The 22,567-nt window shown below is 45.2% G+C and overlaps 1 protein-coding gene across 1 annotated transcript in view; it reads left to right on the top strand.

The window, feature by feature from the left end:
* The window catches only part of LOC142592599 (ATP-binding cassette sub-family C member 2-like), a 244,672-nt gene that overhangs the window by 70,255 nt on the left and 151,850 nt on the right, over nucleotides 1-22,567 (top strand). Inside the window, exon 8 of the mRNA XM_075704136.1 lies at nucleotides 11,517-11,648. Coding sequence (XP_075560251.1) covers nucleotides 11,517-11,648 — 132 coding nt within the window. The remainder of the gene's footprint in view (nucleotides 1-11,516; nucleotides 11,649-22,567) is intronic.

Here is a 22,567-nt window from a genome sequence, read left to right as displayed (position 1 = left end):
TAATTTTTTCAATGTTTTTCCGATCATTTTTGATTGGCATTACATCAGCAGTTTATTCGGATGTTGTTTTGGAATCTTGAAGCGATCGAGTATGACGATCCTTACGCAGTTTGAACAAAACGTTAATTTGTTCTGAAGGACCAGAAAGAAGCAATTCAATATCAAGCAGAGATTCGGAACGTGTGTTAAGTCTAGGTTTAGTCTCGACATCCCCCGAACGTAATAACAGTAGGCTGACAGAAAAACAGTCGTGCGCTGTGTCAAGTAACACCTGTGTCCACGGGAATAGCACGAGGTAGCGATTATCAGATTTCTTTAGCATAAAGAGAGGCAAATATACGCATCTGCATAGTTAAAGCAAGGCGACTAGGACTTGTGCAGCAAGCACTGTTCCCGTGTCCACTGAAGTGTAGTTTGATGGGTCAGCAGCTTAAATAAGCCTCTCCTGGTTATGGCTGTGTCGATGTGGCTGGGAGGCGGAAGGAAACGTCGTGCGAAAAGGCCAGTATCGCGGCTGGCGTATCGCTGAGATAGGCTTCCGTCATGCTCGAAACTGGCATAAGTGAATGGAACGGTGCAGATTCACAGGATAAGCAGGACGACCATCCGAAGATGATAATAAGCAAGACCTGCCTAGGCAAAGCAAGACGATTAGTAGTGGTGCCGCAAGCACTGTTCCCGTGTCCACTCAGCGACATTTACGGCGTGTTTCATTATTATTTATTATATGGTACTTAGGAGATGTCGCCTTTAATTGGCGCCGGCTACTGCTTTTCATAAGAGATAAAAAATATTAATTAACTTAAACACACTAAACTAAAAGTCAACTCCAAATGATATAAACACAAAGCTTAGTCACATAAGTACACTAATTCCACACTGAAACTGAAAGTCCACTCGAAATTACAATGTCAGAAAGTCTGGTCCCATAGGTACACTAATGCCACAATAAAACTGAAAGTAAACTCAGAAACACAGCAACAGAAGGTCAAGTCAGATATGTGCACTAAAGTAAACACAAAGTCCGGTTACCTAACTACACTAAAATCAGGACACATAAGAAAGCATAAGAATTCAAACAAAGGTACATAAATCCAGGCATTGACTCTGCCAAAGTAGGGTTAAATAATTCCATAAAAGGAGATTTCCAGATTTAAAGGCTGTACTCAATAGTTTCCGAGAATGTTGCCCGCTTATAGAAATCTTTGAAAGGCCAGTAACGCTCGTCTTTGCAATGCGTTTGTTGGGCAAGGACCTAAGGTCTTTCTGAGTCCGAAGTGCCTGTGATTTAATGTCACTAAATCACGTGCTGAGCGTTGTCCCTGTGTGTCGTGTCGGGAACATTCTACCAGAAGATGTTATACGTCCCCATCGACGTGGCCGTAAGTGCATTTCGGACTACCAGCTCTTGAAATTTTATGCAGAAAGCGTTTTGTGTACGTGGTAACGAGCCGCAGACTGTGAATGAGCGCTTCAATGGCTCTCGTTGTATCTAATGTGGGCGGAATATAAAATGAAGCGACAAAGGCAGCTCTAGAAGAATTTGCTTGACAAGGGCCATGTATATACGCTTGATTATAGTCAATGTATCGAAAGCTTATCTGGTATCACGCTAGTTCTGCTAGTAGCATAAATACATCTCGTTTGCGAATAAATGCTTCAACCAAAAGTTTTATTTTTGGAGCGACGAGTCGCAATGGAGGGTAGGAGATATCTGAGAACCAAAATTCGTGATGTGGTAGTAGATGTTTGTGCACTTGACTCATCGTACTGATGTTCGACCTGTCTCTCTTAATAAGTGCAATTGCTAGTGGGTGCCTTTTGTGCTGCACTGAAACGCGAAAGTAGTGTCGACAGGTTTCAACCGTCCCCCTAATAGGAAATGGAGGATGACGTGCCTCTGCAGTTACTAAGGAACTTCAGGTTCGTCATGGAAGGCCTAAGCATACTCTAAGACTCCTAGCTATTTATTGTTGAAGTTCCTCTTTAGATGAACGGGAGATTTCATACAGAACAAATGAATATGCTACGTTTGCTTTATAAGTTCATTATGTACTTATAGTAGGGGGGAAACCAACCGTCCCCACGTCGTGCTTGCTATGCCATCCATTGCTGCATTTATTTGTTCTTCGAAGGCTTTAATGTCTGGATTCTAAGAAAGTTCTCTGTCTAGTATAAGCCTCAGAAATGTGTGTTGTTTCACTATGTCTAAAGGCTATCCATCAAGGCACAGCTCAACATCATTTAGATATCCTCCGGTGAAAGGAATTGCGCAGACGTCTTACTGTAAGACAGTTACACTCCTCTTTCCTTTAAGAATTTGTCTACAATGTTTAGGCCTTCCTGCAAAGTTGATTGAACAAGGCTGGTACTTGAAACAGAGGCCCGAATGCAAACATCACCCGCACACGCATAGTGTAGTGCGGGTGGAAATCTCTGCAGTAAATCCGCCATCACAAAGTTAATGGGAAAAGGACCTAAGACACTGCCTTGTGGGACTCCTTGAATAAGATTATGAGAGGAACTTTTTCCTTCACTTGCTTGAATAATATTGATCTGTAGTTCAAGAAGTTGGATATCCACCATAGCACCCTTCATAGACTCCCAGTTCTAGCAGGCCACACAATATATGAGCATGGCTGACTGTGCTGAAGGCTCATCTAATGTCTAAAAAACTGCTATTGTGACATTTCCTCTAGCTCATTCATGTTGAACGTATGCAGCGATACTCAAAATTGCATCCATGGTGCATCGCCGCCTTCGAAGTTCTGTCACTTTCTTCTTTTTTCTCACACCACCATTGCAGAGCAGTAGCAACTATTTTCTCCATGACCTTGCAAAGCAACTCGTCATACTCATAGGACGAAAATACTCAACAGGAAGAAGAGTTTTACCAGGCTTCAATATAGGTTTCACACGTGCTGCTTTACAACAGTCGGGGACACACTCCTTTTTCCACAAGTCATTGAGCAACTGCAAAAGAGCCAGTCGACAATTATGTCCGATGTTTTGCAGTATACTGCATGTTGTGAAATTTGGACCTACAGCAGTCTTTCTCGTACAAGACGCAAACACACATTTTAGCCCAATCATGAAGAATTCCTAGGCTAATTTTACAAGCTGGTACTAAAACACGCAAGAATATTTTGCTTTGTAATTTCAACCGAATATTGAAAGTCAGTACCAGTAATACATGTGTTTGTTCTAGTTAGTTATTACTTTGCAGAATTCTTCAGCAATCACTTGCTCCGAAGTATCCTAGGCTATTTCGAGAGCACGAAGTGGTTGTGTTTGAAGAACAAGGCTGCTTAACGCAGGAATCCATCAACTGATGTGTACTCACATCAGTCCTACAAGAAACAATGAAAATGTGTATGAAACAAGAGGCCATTCCTAATGAGTCAATCAACTGATGCTTACTCATCAAGGCTGGGCACTTGTTCCGTACACAGTTTCATTGTTTCTTGTATCATTGATGCGAGTTTCTCTGTGTCAGCTTCACAACCCACTCGACTGGAGTATTGACGAAAGAGGTTATGTTCGTTATATTCGCGTATCTTCGTTTCGCAGTGCTTTCTAATTGTGTATATGATATACGAGTTGGGAAATGATCGCTTCCACGTGTTTCTGCAGCTGTTGTCTACCCAGCATCGGTAGAAAGATGACCACAGCACAGTGTTACGTCAATGCAACTGGCGTAGCGATACCCTCGCGTAAATGCCACAGATACATCATTAAATACTGACAGATTGCATGTTTCGCGACTCATTGAACGATATTCCCACGGGCATCACAGTGATTACTCCCGAAAGTTACGTTGTGTGAGTTAAAGTGACCACTTATGATAGTTTTTGATCTTGTGATGCTAAAAATATTTACAAATTATCAATCGTAATACGCATCGATGCTTGTAGGTATGTGCTTATGACTGTTACACATACTTTAGCGAGATATACTTTGCAGGCTTTCGAGATATACTGTGTATATTCAGGAAAATCTGAACTGCTTGGTTGAATAAGACGAGAGGGCAAATGGTTTCCAGCGCAGATCATTACTCTCCTGTTTCCACCTTTACGAGAAGATCTATATGTTATTTAATTAGGACGACGAAAGTCAGCACGTGCTCCAGCCTCTTGTATGCATAGTGCAACTAACTTGCGAGAACTAGCGCGTTTGAATCGAAGGCTATGAGCGCTCCACTGAAACATTACATTTTCGTAACTATTCAGGATTCAGTGCTATTCAGGATTGCCTGCCGTTAGCACTGATGTGGAGAGCTGACTCATTAATGGCTCCACAGAAATCAGTTCCTTTAGCTCAGGAAGCTTGTTCACCTGAGGTCGAGCTGTGACACTAGCTCGAACTGTAGCAAACAGCATTGGCAGTCCAACGTTGAGCGGCGCGGTGGTATCATGGAATACCGATGTTCCGGTTGCCGTCTGCGGTGATCGCTGATGGGTGTCCTGGAAAAATGGCTGAGGTTGTCCTAGGTTTGTTCGCTGATTTTGTTGTGATGTGTGGCCTTCAGTGGCTGTAGCAGAATGACGACTCCGCAGTCTCTGGGACCCTTGCGCAGTTTGCCGCTTTAATGCCAAAGAATACGCTGGTTGTCTTGATTTTTGTTCAGTTGCTCCAAACTGGCGATTTTTCGCTGGGCTTATTGCATCAACACTCAGGAGAAGCTCCTTGTGACCTGGTTACTTACAATTAATTAATTCATGTTTGCATAGCATGGATGTGGCCTTGTTCTGTGGGCATCCTGAGAAAGAAGGCGTATGATTACGCACACAATTTGCACATTTAGTCTCTCGCACAGACTTTCATTCAGTTTGCTCAAGGTTCTCGGAGCAGATTTTACATCGACATGATCCATGCCAGTTTTTTTGCCAAGTGTCCAAACCTCTGACAGTTATAACACCTCCAGGCAGGACCAAGGTAATCTTCCACCGGGTGGCTGGTGAAGCTGAAGTGGATTGTCTGATTCATTGGTTTGCCATCTCTGAAGTGAAGGATTACAGTGTGCAAAGAGCCAACTGTACCACACTCCAGACGGTAGTATCTTGCTTGTCGGCGGACGGATATTAGTCCAAAATCTTTGAAAAACTCGAGCAGCTTGTCCCTCAGTCTACTGAAGTAGCACGTCGCGAATCCTTCCGACATTTCGAGTGTACGAAGCCAGTACGTAGAGCTTAACTTTTAGTCCTGCTACTTCATGCAGTAAATGTACATTTTTAGCAGATGCAACTGGAGGTAACGCTCACTGAAAAACTGCCGTCTCTGTTTACTCGGAACGTTTGAACTTTTTGCTTTGCCGCAGAGACTATTTCTGAGGCAGCTTGATTTGGATTAACGTGCCAAAAAATGTCATCTTTCCTCTGATGGTCAGGACGCCAGGGGGATTCATTCCCTTTTCGTTTTATAGACCACGATTGTGCAAGCTTCATCGCGCTCAATGGTGTCATAATCGCGTAGGTCCAAGTCTGAAGTACTGTCAATCTCCTGATTGGGTGTTTCATCAAGACGAGGTATCTTGCTCTCACCTTCGCTGCATTCCACCATGGTCACTGGAGGCTGACCATCAGCGCCTCGATTTCAAGGACTAGCCCTGCCCCCTTGATGACTTCATTCGCATGGTGCGTGTTGGCTGAATCTTGGACGCCCTTCTGTGTTGTCCTCATGAGCCTCAAGACACGCTGACTGTCATAGGGCCCGTGCAGCCGTTCTCGGCTGCCTACCGCTGTAACGGTTAGAGACATTCGGAGAGAAAATGCAGTGAAGGCTTCGTGCCTGATTTCGATGGGCTCGTGGATCGCTACACATCATCTGACTGAATTCCTGAGAAATGACGTCCAGGTACAATGTAAGAACCAGTTAAAACTGAAGTAAAACACGAGCAGCAAGGAACAGGGCCACGACCTCGGAGAACTTCGTTTTCTTTCATCATATAAAAACATTGCGGTGTGTCTATGTCCATTTTTTTCAATTGCTTAGATGGAGGAGCGTTAATCAACAACGCAAAATCAGTTCAGACTGCTGAAGTTTTCTCTCGAGGCTATATTCCTTTTAACTAGTTCACATTATTTTTTTGCGATATCTCACGGCAACGTCTACCTTCTCTGGAAGTAAATGACTAAAATTTGCTAGACAAGCTTAATCTTCCTATTTCGTGCCCCTTTGATACTCAGCCATTGAATCTGTGCCATTTGGAGAAGCGCCCAGCACTAGCATGCCTTATATATTCAAATCGAACAGTTGCACTTTGCGAATAATTTTGAATTCATTACAGATAAAGATTTCTCGATTTTGCTGAACTATATAAGGAGCCTGTTGTCAGTTTGCGGACTGCGCGAACCTTTTTTCGTTTTTGAACATTAGAGAAGATTGTTTAAAAATTATGGCCCTTTGCGCCATGTAACGTGAAGTTTATGGGATGGCATAGCTTACGGGAAGTTGGTGAAGTAAAAATATGAGCCCTTCCGGTGCGTAATTCCTTAAAATGTTACGTAGTCGTTCCGTCACAATTGCCGTCTTCTGCACAGATTAACCCGTTTTCTTTCCCATATCTGGCTTATTTCTCGCTTACACAAAGAAACATTATATTGGCATGTAACAGATGGGTTTGCCACCCCAACAGTAACATTGATGCCCTGGAGATTACACAACGCAAAGTTGCAAGATACTATTGTCTCAAATATTGCACCTGACTTTCCAAGCAACCTTATGACAAAAGTGACTACTCCGAGCTTTGTACATACAAAGAAAATTTTATAGGCCTAAATGGCTTGTTTCCTTGCTTTGTTGCAATAAACTGGCCCTTGTTGCGCAGCTTTACGTGAAACCACTGACAGCGTGTTCAACAGGAACGCCTTCTGCTGAATCTTTAAAACCCTATATTACCTGGAGGGGGGGGGGGCGTGTTGTAAATGCTCGCCTAGTGAACTGTTCATTTCGGCCGCTGTTGATTGGCTGAAGCTGTATCAGCGAGAAGGAAACATGCTGAGGGCGCCTGCCTCGTTCTTACTCGTACTTCAGCCCAGCCAATCAGCACTTCAGTGGCAGCCGAAATAGACACACCTCTCCCCTTCCTTCAGAAGTAATCTTTGCTCAAATCAGTCGTTTCCACGAATACTAACAGGCTGGAAGGTCATACGAGGCTGTTTTAAGTAAATGTTACTAAAGAAATGTCAGTGCCCTTCCACTCTGTGAAGAAGGATGACCAGCGAAGCTCTGTAAGTGGGCCCCTAATGACATACTATGCAAACTCAGGCATGTTCTACCCCCTAAAATTAAACTTTTAATCTACAACAGCCTTCTTGCTCCTCATATAAGATATTGCAATCTCGTAAGGGGAACCAATTCCCAAACGAATCTTCACAAACTACTAGTCCTGCAGAAAAAAGCCGTTCGCAATATTGCGAATGCCTCTTACGATGCTAATACAGCTGCAATATTTCGCTCCCTTAATGTGATTCCCGTACAACAATCGTAAGAAACAAACCTTGTTTTAACGTCCAAAAACAGTCTTCTGTACAACAACACAGCTTTCTTAGATTTATGCAAATTAACTCCACGCATACATGTACCGTAAAATACGAGGCAAAAGTATGCTTGGCTACTGCAATTTTCAAGAACAAATTATGGATTTACCAGATTGGAATATCGGGTATCGAAGTTACTAAACGCCTTGCAGAATGTTGATATAACCCTAAATGATATTTATAAGCGAAAGTTAACAGCACAACTTTCAGAATACGGTGCATTTGCGTGGAACCGGCGACACAAATTGTTGAGCAATTTGATTAAAATGACTTATATAACGGTATTTGGTTATATTTGTTCATGAATATCCTTTGTGCGAAAGCATGCTACTGTACTAAATATACCCTTATGAGTGGCTGTATGAGTTACAATGGCAAGTTTCTGAAATGTGAATGCTGTAATAATGTTCAAAGGACGTTTCAAGAAAATGCTATAAATGTACTCATGTCTTTTTTTCTATTGGTGAAAATGTGCGCACTTCTTATTTTTTTCGTATTTTTCTGTCTCTCATTGAAAAACTAACAGGAAGTTTTCTGGTATGCCTGTATATATATATATATATATATATATATATATATATTATATGTACTCTGAACGTATGTATGAATCTGTATATATATATATATATATATATATACAGATTATATATAGATTATATATATAGATTATATATATATGTATATATATATATATATATATATATATATATATATATATATATATATATATATATATATATATATATATATATATATATATATATATATATATTATATGTACTCTGAACGTATGTATGAATCTGTGCCTGTTGCCAAGAAAAGGGGCAAGGACCTAGTCGAGCTGCTGTTTTGGAACTTTTTGTTCTTGCCCTAGCGTTGTTGTTTTGCTGTAAAAAAAGAGTGCTGAAATAAAATGAAATGAAACGAAATGAAACTTCACCTCTGCCACTGGTCGGCCCAGCATTGCACTATCTTCGGGATCGGCCTACGTATGGGTAGTGCCTAACGCCTTCTTCACCTCCGCCACGAGTCTGCCCGGCATTGCACTAACTTCGGGATCGGCCTACGTATGGGGATTTTCTTGCTTACCATGCTAACGACACGAAAATTTCCTTGGACGGTAGAGGTGTACAGCTTCTCTGTAAAACCAGCAGGTATCTTGGGTCTTGTGTTGTCCTTTTCTCCAACAAAAAAAAAAAGAAAGAAAATGAGATAAATAAAAAAAGATAACTCACCAGAACGCCTCCACTCCCCAGCAACAGCAGGGGTCTCAATTTAAGCCACTGATGTCTTTCTTTCTGTCTTTCCGTAAAACGTAGGCTAATAGTGCACATGCGGTGGGTCAAGAGCGTGGTCTTGTCAGTGCGGTGTAAGCACACAAATCTTTTTGAGGCTTGTTTCACATATGTCATATATTGTATGTCCCTGTGTTATTGTTTTGGAAGTGCCTATTATTAAAGCCTTAAATAGTACGGACGCGCATATAATATGAAACGAGATTGTCTGATAGTGCAAAGCAAACTAAAGAAAAAGAATAGCTTTCAGTCAGGTATTATACGAATGAGGCAAACTCGTCGTTTACATTGGTCTTCGTGCTTCAGCCATCGTCATCCTCGCGGACAGATTCCCAGCGATAGTCACCTTCTGTGCAGTCGAGTGGGTTCGAAATGCCTCCCTTCTTAAACGCTTCCTATGTCAGCAGGTTATGGCTTCTAAGCCCACGCCTTCTTCAAATGGCTTTTCTTGTACGCTAAAACACGATGATGGTGATGGCAGCCATGTAGAAAATCACGAAACGAATATTTTGAGCATGATTTCTGACAAAAATTTTGATTTCGATCAGCAGATACTACGAGGCAGAAATTTGGGACGCTAATATTAGCAAAATATTCTTGTATCCTAAGCGGATTTTGGCGGTATATCGGGTAGACGGCGAGTTGTTTTAATGGATGGCTGGAGTACGACATCATAGCAACAGCAATAAATGTACACCTAGTTGCAGCTCCCTGCTCCTTGTGGGTCGTGTGGTTTCAGTACTTTCGAGCGTCCATCTGTGATAGCTAGGCACGGCAGCCAAATAGCGAGTGTCCGTTTTGTTTATTAATGTTTTTTAGGATACAAGGTATTTCCCGCGGGTCAGGACAAAATGAGGTGGTTAACGTCCTGACCGGGTCTTGCTCGCGCTGGCCCTGCAGCAACAGTGTTTATGTCACAGAATGAACACACTTCTTTTTACAAATATTACGGCTAGTTCTGACACACAAAAATGTGAAAATTACACATTTACAGTTACACATTAACAAAATAGTACGAGAGCTGACATTTCGCGGGGCTTGTAAGAATTCATACATGACTTAAAGCACCAAAAACAATCTTTCTGGTTTTCGTTCCTGTGTCCTCGTTTTCGCGCTTTTTAGTTGTTGCCACACATTGTACAAAAATTATGACCTAAAGAACAAAATACGCAAAAGTCAAATTAAGTACAAAATGTATCAGAGACAGCAGCACAAACATTTAACCGCAACCGAACTGGACCTTATATATTTCTGGATTATTTTTAAACTGATAAGTGAGCGAACATGGAATTTGAAAATTTGCAATTGCAACTGTTTGTCCCAGTTCAATCCTGCTTAGCAGCTGACGAGAAAAGGTACTGCAGTCTCTCGATACTACACAATATATGTACATTGACAAATTACTTTTATAAACGAGGCAGCAATATGGAATTTTATGCTTTGATGTAAAGGCCAACGTATCAATGTGATCCCCTGTGTTGTGTAGTCTAATTGCTTCAGTTTTTAATGCGGAAGGTTTGTCCTTATCATTTTTATTACCCGTTGCCCACACCAACAAGCAATAACTGAAATTAAAGCACAATTTCTTCTTTAGCCTAGTAGATAAGGAATGATGTAAATGGTTGAGCAGACTTCGTGACCTTTTTTGTTTGCGATTGTGTCTGTCATCCTCCCGTCCCCGTTCCAAGTGGCGCGAGAATACCATTGATGACTTATTGCAACGTTGTTTACGTGCCGTGACGAGCTTAACTTAGGCTGTAGAGAGACTCCCAAAAGGAATAATGTTCAACACGGTAAAGCAGTAAGTCACCCGTAATGAAGCATTACTGTGTAACCTATTGTTTCATGCTTAGAAGAAAACAAAACTTTTGACCCTTTGCATTTTCTTTAGTTTGTTAGAAGACACCCATACATTAGGTTCGCACAACGAGTCGTTTTATGTCGCTTCCAGTTCCTCCAAGTTAGCCCGGGAGAAGACACTCGTGTCATCATACATTAATAGCTCACCAGTAGTAGCAATATTAGCAATGTCACTCACATACTTCATATATGGCAGGAAGTCAAATACACACCCTTGAGGCACACCCTATTTGATTTGACATCTGTCGGACTGTACTACTGATAAGACTGTTTTTCCTCTAAAGCCGTACGCTTCGAGCTTACATGTTTGATGGAATCAAATTTCTTTTGAAAATCTAAGTACATTCCCTCTGTAAATACCTTCGTTTCATTATTTTTGACTACTTGATTAGGTATTCCCACTGGTGCTCTTTCTGTAGACTTCCCACTTCGGAATTCGAACAAGGCATTTCCCGTCATTGTTAATAAGTAAGGAGTGGGCGGAAGTGAGAGGTAGCAAGGTGACGTGGAGCTGTGCACCTTCTCAACTATTTCTTTCCATTTTTGTTTCCGCGGACCAGAAGCCACTGACAGTCATCAAGTAAACGCGTATGTGAACTGCATTTAGGCTAGTTTGCATATTGGTCAGCGTCGATCTGGGAAAAGAAAAGCACTGTAATTAGTACTAATTCCACAGAAACGCACCCACATAAGTTAAACATTGGGCGGCGTCAATTTCTGGGAGTGTTGGTTTGAGGCTAATGATAGCTACAGTATGCCAAGTTTTACTGTGACGACTGTGTTTGCTTCAAATGCTAAGTGCTTTTCTCGTTATCTTTTACAGGAAAATGGTTCCTGGAAAACGGCTCGTTTTTTCTATCGCCCTCCTCAAGGTGTTCTGGGTGGACATTCTTCGAGTTGTATTGGCAGTCATGGGCTACTATGCCTGTATATTTGCAAGGATTCCAGCTTTGGAGTGAGTAACTGTATCATACCAGGCCATATGAATTGCTCCGAAATACTGTATACTGTTCACAGTGCAATCACATAACGGCATCTAAAGAAGACGACCAGATCAGCCTCAGTATCTTGCGTGAAATTTCATTTTAACATACTTTAGGTTGCACATCAGGCTTTAAAATATTGTTTTGTACGTTAGGTTCCACAAGTTGGTTATATCTAGAACCCGTTGAAAAAGCGTTTACAACTAGAATCGGACCTGTGACGCCTGCAAGTGCGTTCATCCAGAATTCGGGCTTGCTCACTGCTCGTACCGGGATTTCTTAGCACTCATTATCCCTGGAGAAGATGAAAAAAGAACTTCGAAGCCCATGCTTAACAGAACCGCAACAGATAGCGCGAAGCACAAGGTACAACCCAAACCGTAAATTAACAACATGTTTTCTATTAACTGTATGCAAGATGTTGGTGCCTGTCAGACCTATAGCCCCAAAAGAAGAAAAAAAAGACTTATGCATTCTCTAAACAACCACATGGTATTCGCATAAGAAGCTCAGTGATGTCAAAGCGCTGATGGAACGTCGCGCCAGTGAGAGGGAGAAAGAACTGGCGACGACAAATAGGCACTGAGCGGCCGGCATAAGGCTCGAGGGGCGCGCCAGTGAACAGCGCCGCTTACGGCGTGGTTTAACCTCAGACGGATTATTCACTGCAGTTTTCAACGCTTGAGGAACTGTAAAACGCTTCTTCGTGCACTTGCCATGGGACCAGACGCCACTTGTACGAGGCGCGTTGCCTTCACGGCATCAGGTAGTGTATAAAACGCAAAAGGAGTACAGATTGCGATGCAAATTCACCTCGCAAACGACGCTCATTATGGCAAGCTAAGACATGTAACTCCAACAGTTTATGTTTTTTTGCTTTGCACGCTAACTTTATCGTGTGTTCAACGCATGTAGATTGGCGAAGCACAAGAAAAACCACTAACAAAGAAAGACATAGGCCTCCATTTTTATTCTTGTATGTCTCATTTGCCGATCGCGCATATTCCGGTAGGTTCACATGCTCTGTCCGTTTTATTTTACTTCCTTTTGCAATGCTTCAGCAATATTAATGTCTTAGCAAGTAACTGAAACTTCAGACCTAGTTTATTTCACAAAGTTTGGTGTCACGGGCACCGTCGTCATCGGCCGGTACCTGTCTAAGGCCGGCGTTGGCGGCGAGCGAACAGTCCGCTGCGTTGCCGTCGATGTTGAAGTTTATTTTTACCACCGACACTACAGTGTGCTCACAGCGTCATATACCCGTCACGTCCATGCCTAGAAAGCACAGCGAAAGGAGCCATGCCGCAAAAGAAAAAGACTCAGCCGCTGAGAGGACGGCAAAGTGACGATTACAAGTCCGTGCGTTCGCCTTCGGGGCCCAAACTCCGGAGCCGTCACACCGGCACGAGACACAGTATTGATATGTGTACTTGTTTATCTTTTTCGGGTGAGCACTTTTCACCGTCTAGCAAATGTTATCGCTCATCGCGGGACGCACCCGCGTGTATCGTAAGATTTTTTTTAAAAAGTATGTGCTTTGACGTGTAAAAACCACTTTCTTATTTTGAGGTACACCGTAGTGGGGGACTCAGCAAATTTGGACCACCTGGGGTTCTTTAACGTGCGCCTTAAGCTAAGTACACGGGTGTTTTGGCATTTCGCCCCCATCAAAATGTGGCCACCGTGGTCGGGATTCGATCCCGCTGCCGCGTGCTCAGCATCCCGGAATTTTTTCGAATGTTATCGATGATTCCGTTGTCACTGAAGCTTGTGTAATCTGCTTGCGTGTGCAGCGCGAATTGTGTAGAGCTTTCCAGGAGACATGCGGGCTCCACCGATCGCTCTGGAACCTTGGATGACTAGGGTAAAAAACCGACGCGATTGACCGGCAGATCAGATTTTCGACAATCGCCGGTTGTGTTTGCCGCTATCGCCGTTTTTTGAGCGTAGCCTGTTTTTGAGGGCACAGATTCGCCCAATAAAACGCTAGTTTTGTAATTTCCAGTTATGCAGCTTTCTTCACCGTCACTTACTACGCGACAATACTTATTTAGAACACTAAGCTCTGGCGAATTAACGGCTTTTCTATTTATGTTTGACGAACTAGACAAACGGAGAGCAGCGTTGGGATTTACCGTTGCCTGCGCACCATGAATATACAGGCTTTCTGCCGTTATAGCTGGTGAGCTCGCGATGAAAATCGGTGGAATCAAATGGCCTCACTATTTTCAGTTTTTGTAACTGTCAATGAACCAAAAGAAGACACAGTTTCGCCCGAAAGACGAAGCATTGATAGCGATCGCAAGGTATTAGACAACTACACGAAGCAATGTAAGTTGCTTTGTCGGCCATAGAAAAATGGAGTACACATAAGCTTACTGATTAAATTAACATGCATGGGCTCACACACGTAGGGGCAAAGACGAGCAGATCTCATTTGATGACCACAAACACTCGCTGTCCCAACACTGGTGTGACGAAAAAGCGGCGGCAGCGGCGTGATAATTCCCCTTCGTGCAGCCTATCGCTTCTACGCGAACTAGGCGCGTGAGAACACAGCTCGCACGAAGCCTTGAGTGATCTCTTGTCGCGTAGACTCTGCATCACCTTCAAAACACGGCCTGCACGGCCCCGCTCAGTCGCGCGACACACAGCCTCGGCCGCAGTAGAAGAGGAGATCTTACGCCAACCCCCCCCCCCCCCCTCCCATTCCACTCTCGTATGGAGCGCTTACTGCCCCGCTACTAGCGCGCGAGAAGGCGCCGTACCTCTTAGCCAAATCAAGTCACTATGCTTCTCGGAACATAATCGCACACTTTTTCCTGGCACCGACAGCATGCTGCACGTGACCACGATCTAATCGCACTTGGACCTCACGGCGACGATGGCTTAGACGATGACGGCGAAAATTCTCCTCGAGTGTCATATTATTTCTGTCACAGTAAAGCTCAACATGTTTGCTCGGGCTCGATTTCGCGTGGCAATTCGGCAGAGCAAAAAAGAAGAATGACAGAGCATAAGCAACGTAACTGGTTGTTCGGCCTGCTGCGACTGGTCCGGCCTTCATGTGCCATTAAATTTGTGGCGCTGCCGTATCAAGGCGCGACCGGTCCAAACCGTTCCGCGCTCGATGTCTATACCTAGAACGCATCTCTGGAACATTGAAGGATGGTAGGTTGTCGAGCCCCTGCTTTCCACGCACCACCGCGGCTTTCGTTAAACAACTCCAACCCTTCATGTGCGCGACCATCGCTGATTCGCCACTCACGTCAGTTCCGCTTCCGCAAATTCTTCTTCTTGGGTTGCCGCTTCCGAGGTTTCCGCTTTTTGAGTCTCCGATTTCAGTGCGATTGCACGTCCGTACCTCTACACAGCAATGGTATGTAGCGTTGGCGTTGCTTGAAGCTACCACCTTGATTTAAGACTTTTAGGCCAATTGGCTTGACACAGTTATTGTAACGATAGCGCTTGGGTGACATGCACAAGGAAAATAACGACAAAAACGGGCGCTAACTTTCAACTGATATTTATTTCCATAAGTGACATATTTATATCGACAAAATGCAATCACATGATACAGAGGTTACCAAATACCGCACGTGCATTTCTGCGCGTGGAAGGAACGTGGCCTATGTCCACATTGCAGGGATGCATGAGCGGTAATTAGTAACATCTTTATTCGTGATGTTGCAGTTTGTCGATATAAAATGTCAAATATGGAAATAAAAATCAATTGAAAGTTAGCACCCGTCCTTGCCGTTCTTCCTCGTCCTCGTTGGCAAAGCGTCATGGTCCCAATAACTGAGCCATGGATCTTGAAGTTACCAGGAAGGAAAAGGAGGGACGATGGGGTCAATGACCCTGTAAGATCCGATTCGCGGCAGAAAAGAGGGCAAGCGGAGGCAGGAAGAGGCCTCATCAGCAGGAGAGCGTGAAAAGTTGACAACCGCTGGTGGCTCTAACTTCATTAGGTGCTTACAGATGATTGTGGAGACGGTGAAAGGCGACCTAAGAGTGGCGGTAGGGACGTTTCTAGGACAGACACGTGACTTTGTCATGGAGATGGGCAAGCGAAAAGCTGGCGGATAATGCAAAGTGACGCAGCTATGCGGTAGTAGCAAAAAGGGGCGTTGAGGGGAGGGGGGGGCGGCTAAATGACGTACTTAATAGAATATGGTCAGAACTAGCCCCGTTTGGCGAAACGTGTACATGACTTGCGGCAGATGTTCGCTTGGTTGCAGATAGGGCTGTGCACGGTGCCGGAGGTACCATTACATGGCGTTGACGTACAAAAAGGGGTTTCGGCCACCAATTAAAATACATGGAGAGTAAGCCGAGAGAAAGGTTTCGGATGAGAAAAACGAAGAGGGAAAGGTAGGTGGGTTAACCAGGGATGTGCCTGGTTGGCCACCCTACACTTGGAGCAGGGGGAAGGGGACGAATATATAAGGCGAGAAAGGAAAAATAGTCAGTCATTCACAGAGCCAGTTGCAGAGGAATCTCCGCTGCCACAAGCGTTCGTACAATCCAGAATCCTACGCGAAATGCAGAAGGGCTCTATTATCTATTGAGAGCGCTCTATTATCTAACAGGTTGAGTTTAGTTTGTAGAATACGCCCTTGAGTGTCAAAAGATGGGCAGTTACACAGAACGTGCTCTAGATCTCTTCGCAGCCGCACAAACTGCACGCCGCAGTGTTGGCCATCTTTATTAAGAACGAATAGATATTGGTAAATGCGACGCCCAGCCACATGCGAAACAGTAAAGTTGTTTCGCGACGGAAAAGACCAGGTGCATGCCATTACGCAAGTTAGGGTCGAGAGAGTGCAAGCATGAGTTTGGGAGACCCGGTGAATTGCATCGTAGAAGTGTGATGTGGCGACCAAGTGATTAAAGTTGCCGCGCAGCATCCGTTCTTGAGAGTGGTATAGGAACCCGCTGATGTTTTTGATGAGGTGATCGCTCAGCTTCATCTGAATTGTTGCTGATAATTCCGCAATGGCTCGGCAACCATTGAACTACAATGTCATTTCATTTCTCGAGCGCATCATGATGTAAGTGCCCCTTATTTCGCACACTGGCTGCTCACGTCACCGATGACATAGGGCACCTGCAGTGTTTCTAGAGCCGCTTGCAATCGCAGAAAATGACCTGTAGTGAAGGAGACAGGCGTGTACCTCAGGCGCATCGTTAACGCCTAGCTCAAGAACAGAGCTGGTGCGCTCGGTGCCCGACGCTTGATTAACAGACCTGCCTGTGTGTCGTGTAACGTTGTGGCTTGGTTATTAACCCTTTGAGACACTGTCTACAGAATTTTGCACAGCAGGAGAGTGCATCAATAGCAAAAGCACTGATGAAAGTAATGGTATTTAAAATGTGTTTCATACATCTTGAAACACTTATTATTGGAACTGTGCTCCAATTTTGAATAACGTGCAGAATGGTTCAGCAAAATGAGTGGGAAGGTAGACGGCTGGGTGTTTTTACTCTGTGTCAGTATGTTGTATGTAGCGGGTTCACTTCTTTCGTTGTTTTTTACAATGTCATGCACCAGGCATAATTTTCAAGTGGCTGGATAAGTGCTTTTCAAGATTTTCAAAACAGGAAATAGCACATATTCTCATATTTTGTATTCCTTTAGTAAGTTTACGCATGGAGTCGAAATTTTGTAAGCTTGAAGAAACTTGCTAAACAATTGAAAATTCTTAATATTTTCTGCAGCTGTACGCTTTCTGCGATTCTGAAGATGCAAGAGATGGTGGTGAAAGCAACTTTTCAATCAACGGGATAAGTGGCGTCTGAAAGGGTTAAACCGCCTTTACATATTTGGTGGAGGTTGCTAGGTTTCGTCCAAAATTGCACCATCTGCTCACATCGCTACCCATACTGCGCCATTTCGACCCCATGGCTCCAACAGAAGTTTACACGGACGCCAGTGGCGTAGGACTTGGTGCTGTCCTCGCTCAACACAAAAGTGGATACTACGAATACGTGGTAGCCTGCGCCAGCAGGAAACTAACTAAGGCCGAATCTATTTACTCCGTAACTGAAAACTAGTGCTTAACCATTAGCTGGGCCCTTGAAAAATTACGACCATACTTGCACGGCCGTCCCTACGATGCCGCTACCGACCTTTGTTGCACGCCCTTTGTTGGCTGTCGACATTGAAAGGCCCATCATGCCACCTCGCCCGCTGAGCCCTTCGGTTACAAGACTTCGACATGCGCGTTGTCTGTTGGTCTGGCCGCAAACGCACCGACGCGGACGCTCTCTTTCGCTCCACCACGTCAAGTGACACGACTTGCCTTTCTGTCACCGACTCGGTGTTTTCGTCCCCAGCGCTCATCGATATGGCTGCAGAGCAGCGCAAAGATCCGTGGATTGTGGCTTTTTTGGAATGCCTATCTGACTCCCCGGCGACTCGCCCTTCCCGGGCTCTCCGCCGTCAAACTTCTTACTTGGCGGTACGGGATGGGGATGGACTGCTGTATCCCCGCAACTACGCTTCAGATGCTCGCAAGTGGTTGTTCGTCGTCTATCGCCACCTCCGCGCAGGTGTGGGCTCCGCTTTCCATGCAGACCCACAATTCGCCTACGCTGGCCTCTTCGAAACGTACGCCAGGCTCCGCTTGTGCTTTTATTGGCGTGGCATGTGCAGTTTTCTGCAGAAGTACATCCGGTTATGTTCAGAATGCCAACGCTGCAAGTCTCCTGCTCGCCGTCCTTGTGGCCCCTTGCAGCCAATCCCGTGCCCCTCTCGACCATTCGAACGCATCGGCATCGACCTCTACGGCCCTCTGTCCCACAAACCTGCTTGGAGTCGCTGGATTTTTGTTGCCGTAGATTACCTTACGCGTTATGTAAAAACAGCTGCCCTACCAACCGCCACATCCCGCGACATGGAGCCCTTCCTCTTGCAACACTTCGTACTTCGCCATGGTGTGCCCCCCTCCCTCCGGGAGCTTCTCAGTGACAGAGGACGTGTCTTTCTTTCTGAGGTAGCCACAGCGCTCCTTACTGCATGCTGTACTGTCCATCTCACCACTACGGCCTATCACCCGCAGACCAATTGCGTGACTGAGCGAGTCAGTTGCAATTTGGACGATGTGCTCTCCATGTACATAGCATTGCGTCCAACTACACCAACTGGGACCTGGTTTTACCATATGTGACTTATGCATGCAACAGCGCCTCACAGGCCATGACAGGCTTTTTTCCCCATTCTTCCTCGCATGTGGCCGTGAACCTTTCTGCACCTTCGACACGGTTCTCTCCTACCGAGCGGACCCATCAGAGTGCATGCCGCTGCCTGAAGCTTCCAGATACGTTGAGGAATGCCGGCAGCTGGCCAGCTCTTTTACAACTGAAGACCGATGGCGGCACAAGTTCCGTCGCGATGACGACCGACCCACCAACTCATATCAGCCGTACTGTTTAGTCTGGCACTGGATACCTTCGACCACCCCTGGTCTTTAAACTGCGAGCCAAGTACCATAGTACCTACCGCGTCCTGCAACAGACATCTCCTGTCAGTTACCTTTTCGAGCCTCTCATGCTGTCCGCCGACTTAAAGCGCCGTGGAAGTGAGATCGTGCAGGTGCAGCGACTCAAACCGTACTACAACCCAGTCGTCCTCTTCTCCCCTTGAGTCGCCAGGATGACGCCCTCTTCTTGGGGGGCGGGGGTGGAGTTGTAGCAAAGAAGACAGGCGGGCGCTTCAGGCCCATCGTCCACGCCTCGCTCGAGAACAGAGCTCGCGCTCAGTGGCCGACGCTTCCACCGTACAGGGCCACCGATTGGGTGGCTGCTGGAGCACGTAATTCAGTGCATGTTCAGTGCCGCTAGTTCAGTTGCTGTTGATGTGCCATTGTGCGAATATTTAAATTGCGAAAAGATGGCGTCCGACGGAGCAACTACTAATCTGGTAGAGCTGTTGGAAGTGGCGGAACCGTCCCTGTGAGTGTTCTTGCGGTCAAAATAAGATTCGTTGAGTAGAAGCAGGGACAACTCTTCAGCGCTAGCGATGACAAGGCTGCCTTCTTATCAATCGCAGGAACTGAGAGGAACAGGTGAATTTGCGGGAGACACCGCAATGTTGATGTTGGAAGTTTCGCAGGCTTGTAGCCAGATGGTATCGAGTCATGGTGTCTGGTCACAATGCCACAGAATGCAGCCTCTGGTCTTCGCGCTGGCAAACCTACCAAATTGTGAGATGGTAGCCGTGAAAGGTGTCCAATGTGCGCTCTTAGTGTCTCAACAACGATATAACCACTGATCGGATGCTCCTGTGCAATGACAATCGTTACAGCAGTCGACGAACATCTCGGGAGGTCAAGACATGTCCTACGTGCTTGGGCTTGTTCTGTCTGTAGTGCAAGGAGATTAGTCTTGCATGTGTTGGACAAGACAGGAAGACTGTATCGCAACAATCCGAGACAAATGCCCTGTATAGCTGTAGCATGGAGCGCACGGATGTGTTCCACGGTTTTTGAGCAAAAAAATTAAATATATTATCAATGCCAATGAGCTTTTTTCTTCTGTAGGAGAAATGGGGACTCCAGGTGAGGTTACAATCCACAATAAGGCCTAAGAATCTGTGATTTTTTGTGTGAGGAAATGACTGGCCTTCGACGCACACCGGGTTTTAAGAGAACTGTTTTCGTGTAAATGCCAGTAGCGCACATTTCTCTGAAAATATAGTCAGACCTGGTCGACGAAGGTATGCCGCTGTAAAGATTGCCACTTTCTGTATTCTAGGGCGCACTTGTGGCCTTGTAACGCTGGATGCACAGATACAAATATTGTCAGCATAGAGCGAGACAATAGCTGTCCGTGGTGGCGTTTCGGCGAACCCCACTAGAACTAGGCTGAAAAAAGTAGGGCTAAACAATCCACCTTGTGCGACACCACGACTGGAGATATATCTATTTGTCGGGCCATCTTCTGTAAAGACAAACATAGTTCTCTGTGAGAGATAGCTCCTAATCCACCTAAAGATGTGGCCCCCAAGTTCTGCAGCCTCAAGAACTTGGACAATGACAAACACAGTTCTCTGTGAGAGATAGCGCCTAATCCACCTAAAAATGTGGCCTCCAAGTTCTGCAACCTCAAGAACTTGGACAACGACTTCCTGGGTTACTTGGTCGTAGGCACCTGTCACGTCTAAGAAGAGTGCCACAGAGAGGCACGTCATATCTTTTTGTTGCTGCACGGAGATCACAAGGTCGATAAAGCTGTCAATTCAATACCGTCCACGTCAAAAATCAGCCATAGCCTCAGGGTTATTGCTATAGTATTCCAGGTACCATTCCATACATGTTAGTAGCATCCTCTCCATTATCTTACATATGCAACTCGCAAAGGCAATCGGCCAATACGATGCAAGGTTCATCGGAGACTTCCTAGGCTTCAGTAGAGGCACCGGTAAGCTACACTTCCAATCGTCAGCAACTATGCCGTCATGCCAAGCCTGATTGAAGATATCCGGAAGACAACATTGTGCTGTTGAACCTAGCTGTTCTCCTAAGGCAGCGTAGGTCACCCCATCGGGACCAGGTGATGACGACCGCCTCCACTCAGTTGACACCGCTTGCAGTAACCAGGGAAGTGAGAACGTGTGGTGGTTTTCAACCGGACGGAATCCACTTCAATCACAGATTTGGATGAAAAGTGAGCTGGCGACTTGGGGGTCGCGCAGTCGCTTTCGCTTGCGGGGGAGGGGGAGAGCACCAGTGCTCAGGAGGCCAGAGTAGCCATGTTTTTTTTATTTACATGCCCTAAAGACCCTTTTATAGACATTACATATGGGGTCATACATATCCGGATAGGCCGCCATTGGAATCTGAACCTGGCAACGTTTAACGTTAGAACGCTATCTAGTGAGGCGAGTCTAGCAGTGTTATTGGAGGAATTAGAGGGTAGTAAATGGGATATAGTAGGGCTCAGTGAGGTTAGGAGGACAAAAGAAGCATATACAGTAATAAAAAGCGGGCATGTACTGTGTTACCGGGGCTTAGCAGAGAGACGAGAACTAGGAGTCGGATTCCTGATTAATAAGGAAATAGCTGGTAACATACAGGAATTCTATAGCATTAACGAGAGGGTGGCAGGTCTTGTTGTGAAGCTTAATAAGAGGTACAAATTGAAGGTGGTACAAGTCTATGCCCCTACATGCAGTCATGATGACCAGGAAGTCGAAAGCTTTTATGAAGACGTGGAGTCGGCGATGGGTAAAGTCAAAACAAAATACACTATACTGATGGGCGACTTCAATGCCAGGGTAGGCAAGAAGCAGGCTGGAGACAAGTCAGTGGCGGAATATGGCATAGGCTCTAGGAATAGCAGAGGAGAATTATTAGTAGAGTTTGCAGAACAGAATAATATGCGGATAATGAACACCTTTTTCCGCAAGCGGGTTAGTCGAAAGTGGACGTGGAGGAGCCCGAATGGTGAGACTAGAAATGAAATCGACTTAATACTCTGCGCGAACCCTGGCATCATACAAGATGTAGACGTGCTCAACAAGGTACGCTGCAGTGACCATAGAATGGTAAGAACTCGAATTAGCCTAGACTTGAGGAGGGAACGGAAGAAACTGGTACACAAGAAGCCAATCAATGAGTTAGCGGTAAGAGGGAAACTAGAGGAATTCCGGATCAAGCTACAGAACAGGTACTCGGCTTTAACTCAGGAAGAGGACCTTAGTGTTGCAGCAATGAACGACAATCTCATGGGCATCATTAAGGAGTGCGCAATAGAAGTCGGTGGTAACGCCGTTATACAGGAAACCAGTAAGCTATCGCAGGAGACGAAAGATCTGATCACGAAACGCCAATGTATGAAAGCCTCTAACCCTACAGCTCGAATAGAACTGGCAGAACTTTCTAAGTTA

Source organism: Dermacentor variabilis, chromosome 9, assembly GCF_050947875.1.
Source record: "Dermacentor variabilis isolate Ectoservices chromosome 9, ASM5094787v1, whole genome shotgun sequence".
In the NCBI taxonomy this organism is placed as follows: Eukaryota; Metazoa; Arthropoda; class Arachnida; order Ixodida; family Ixodidae; genus Dermacentor; species Dermacentor variabilis.
Note: the sequence above shows the minus strand (reverse complement) of the source record. Positions and strands in the feature narration are given on the sequence as shown.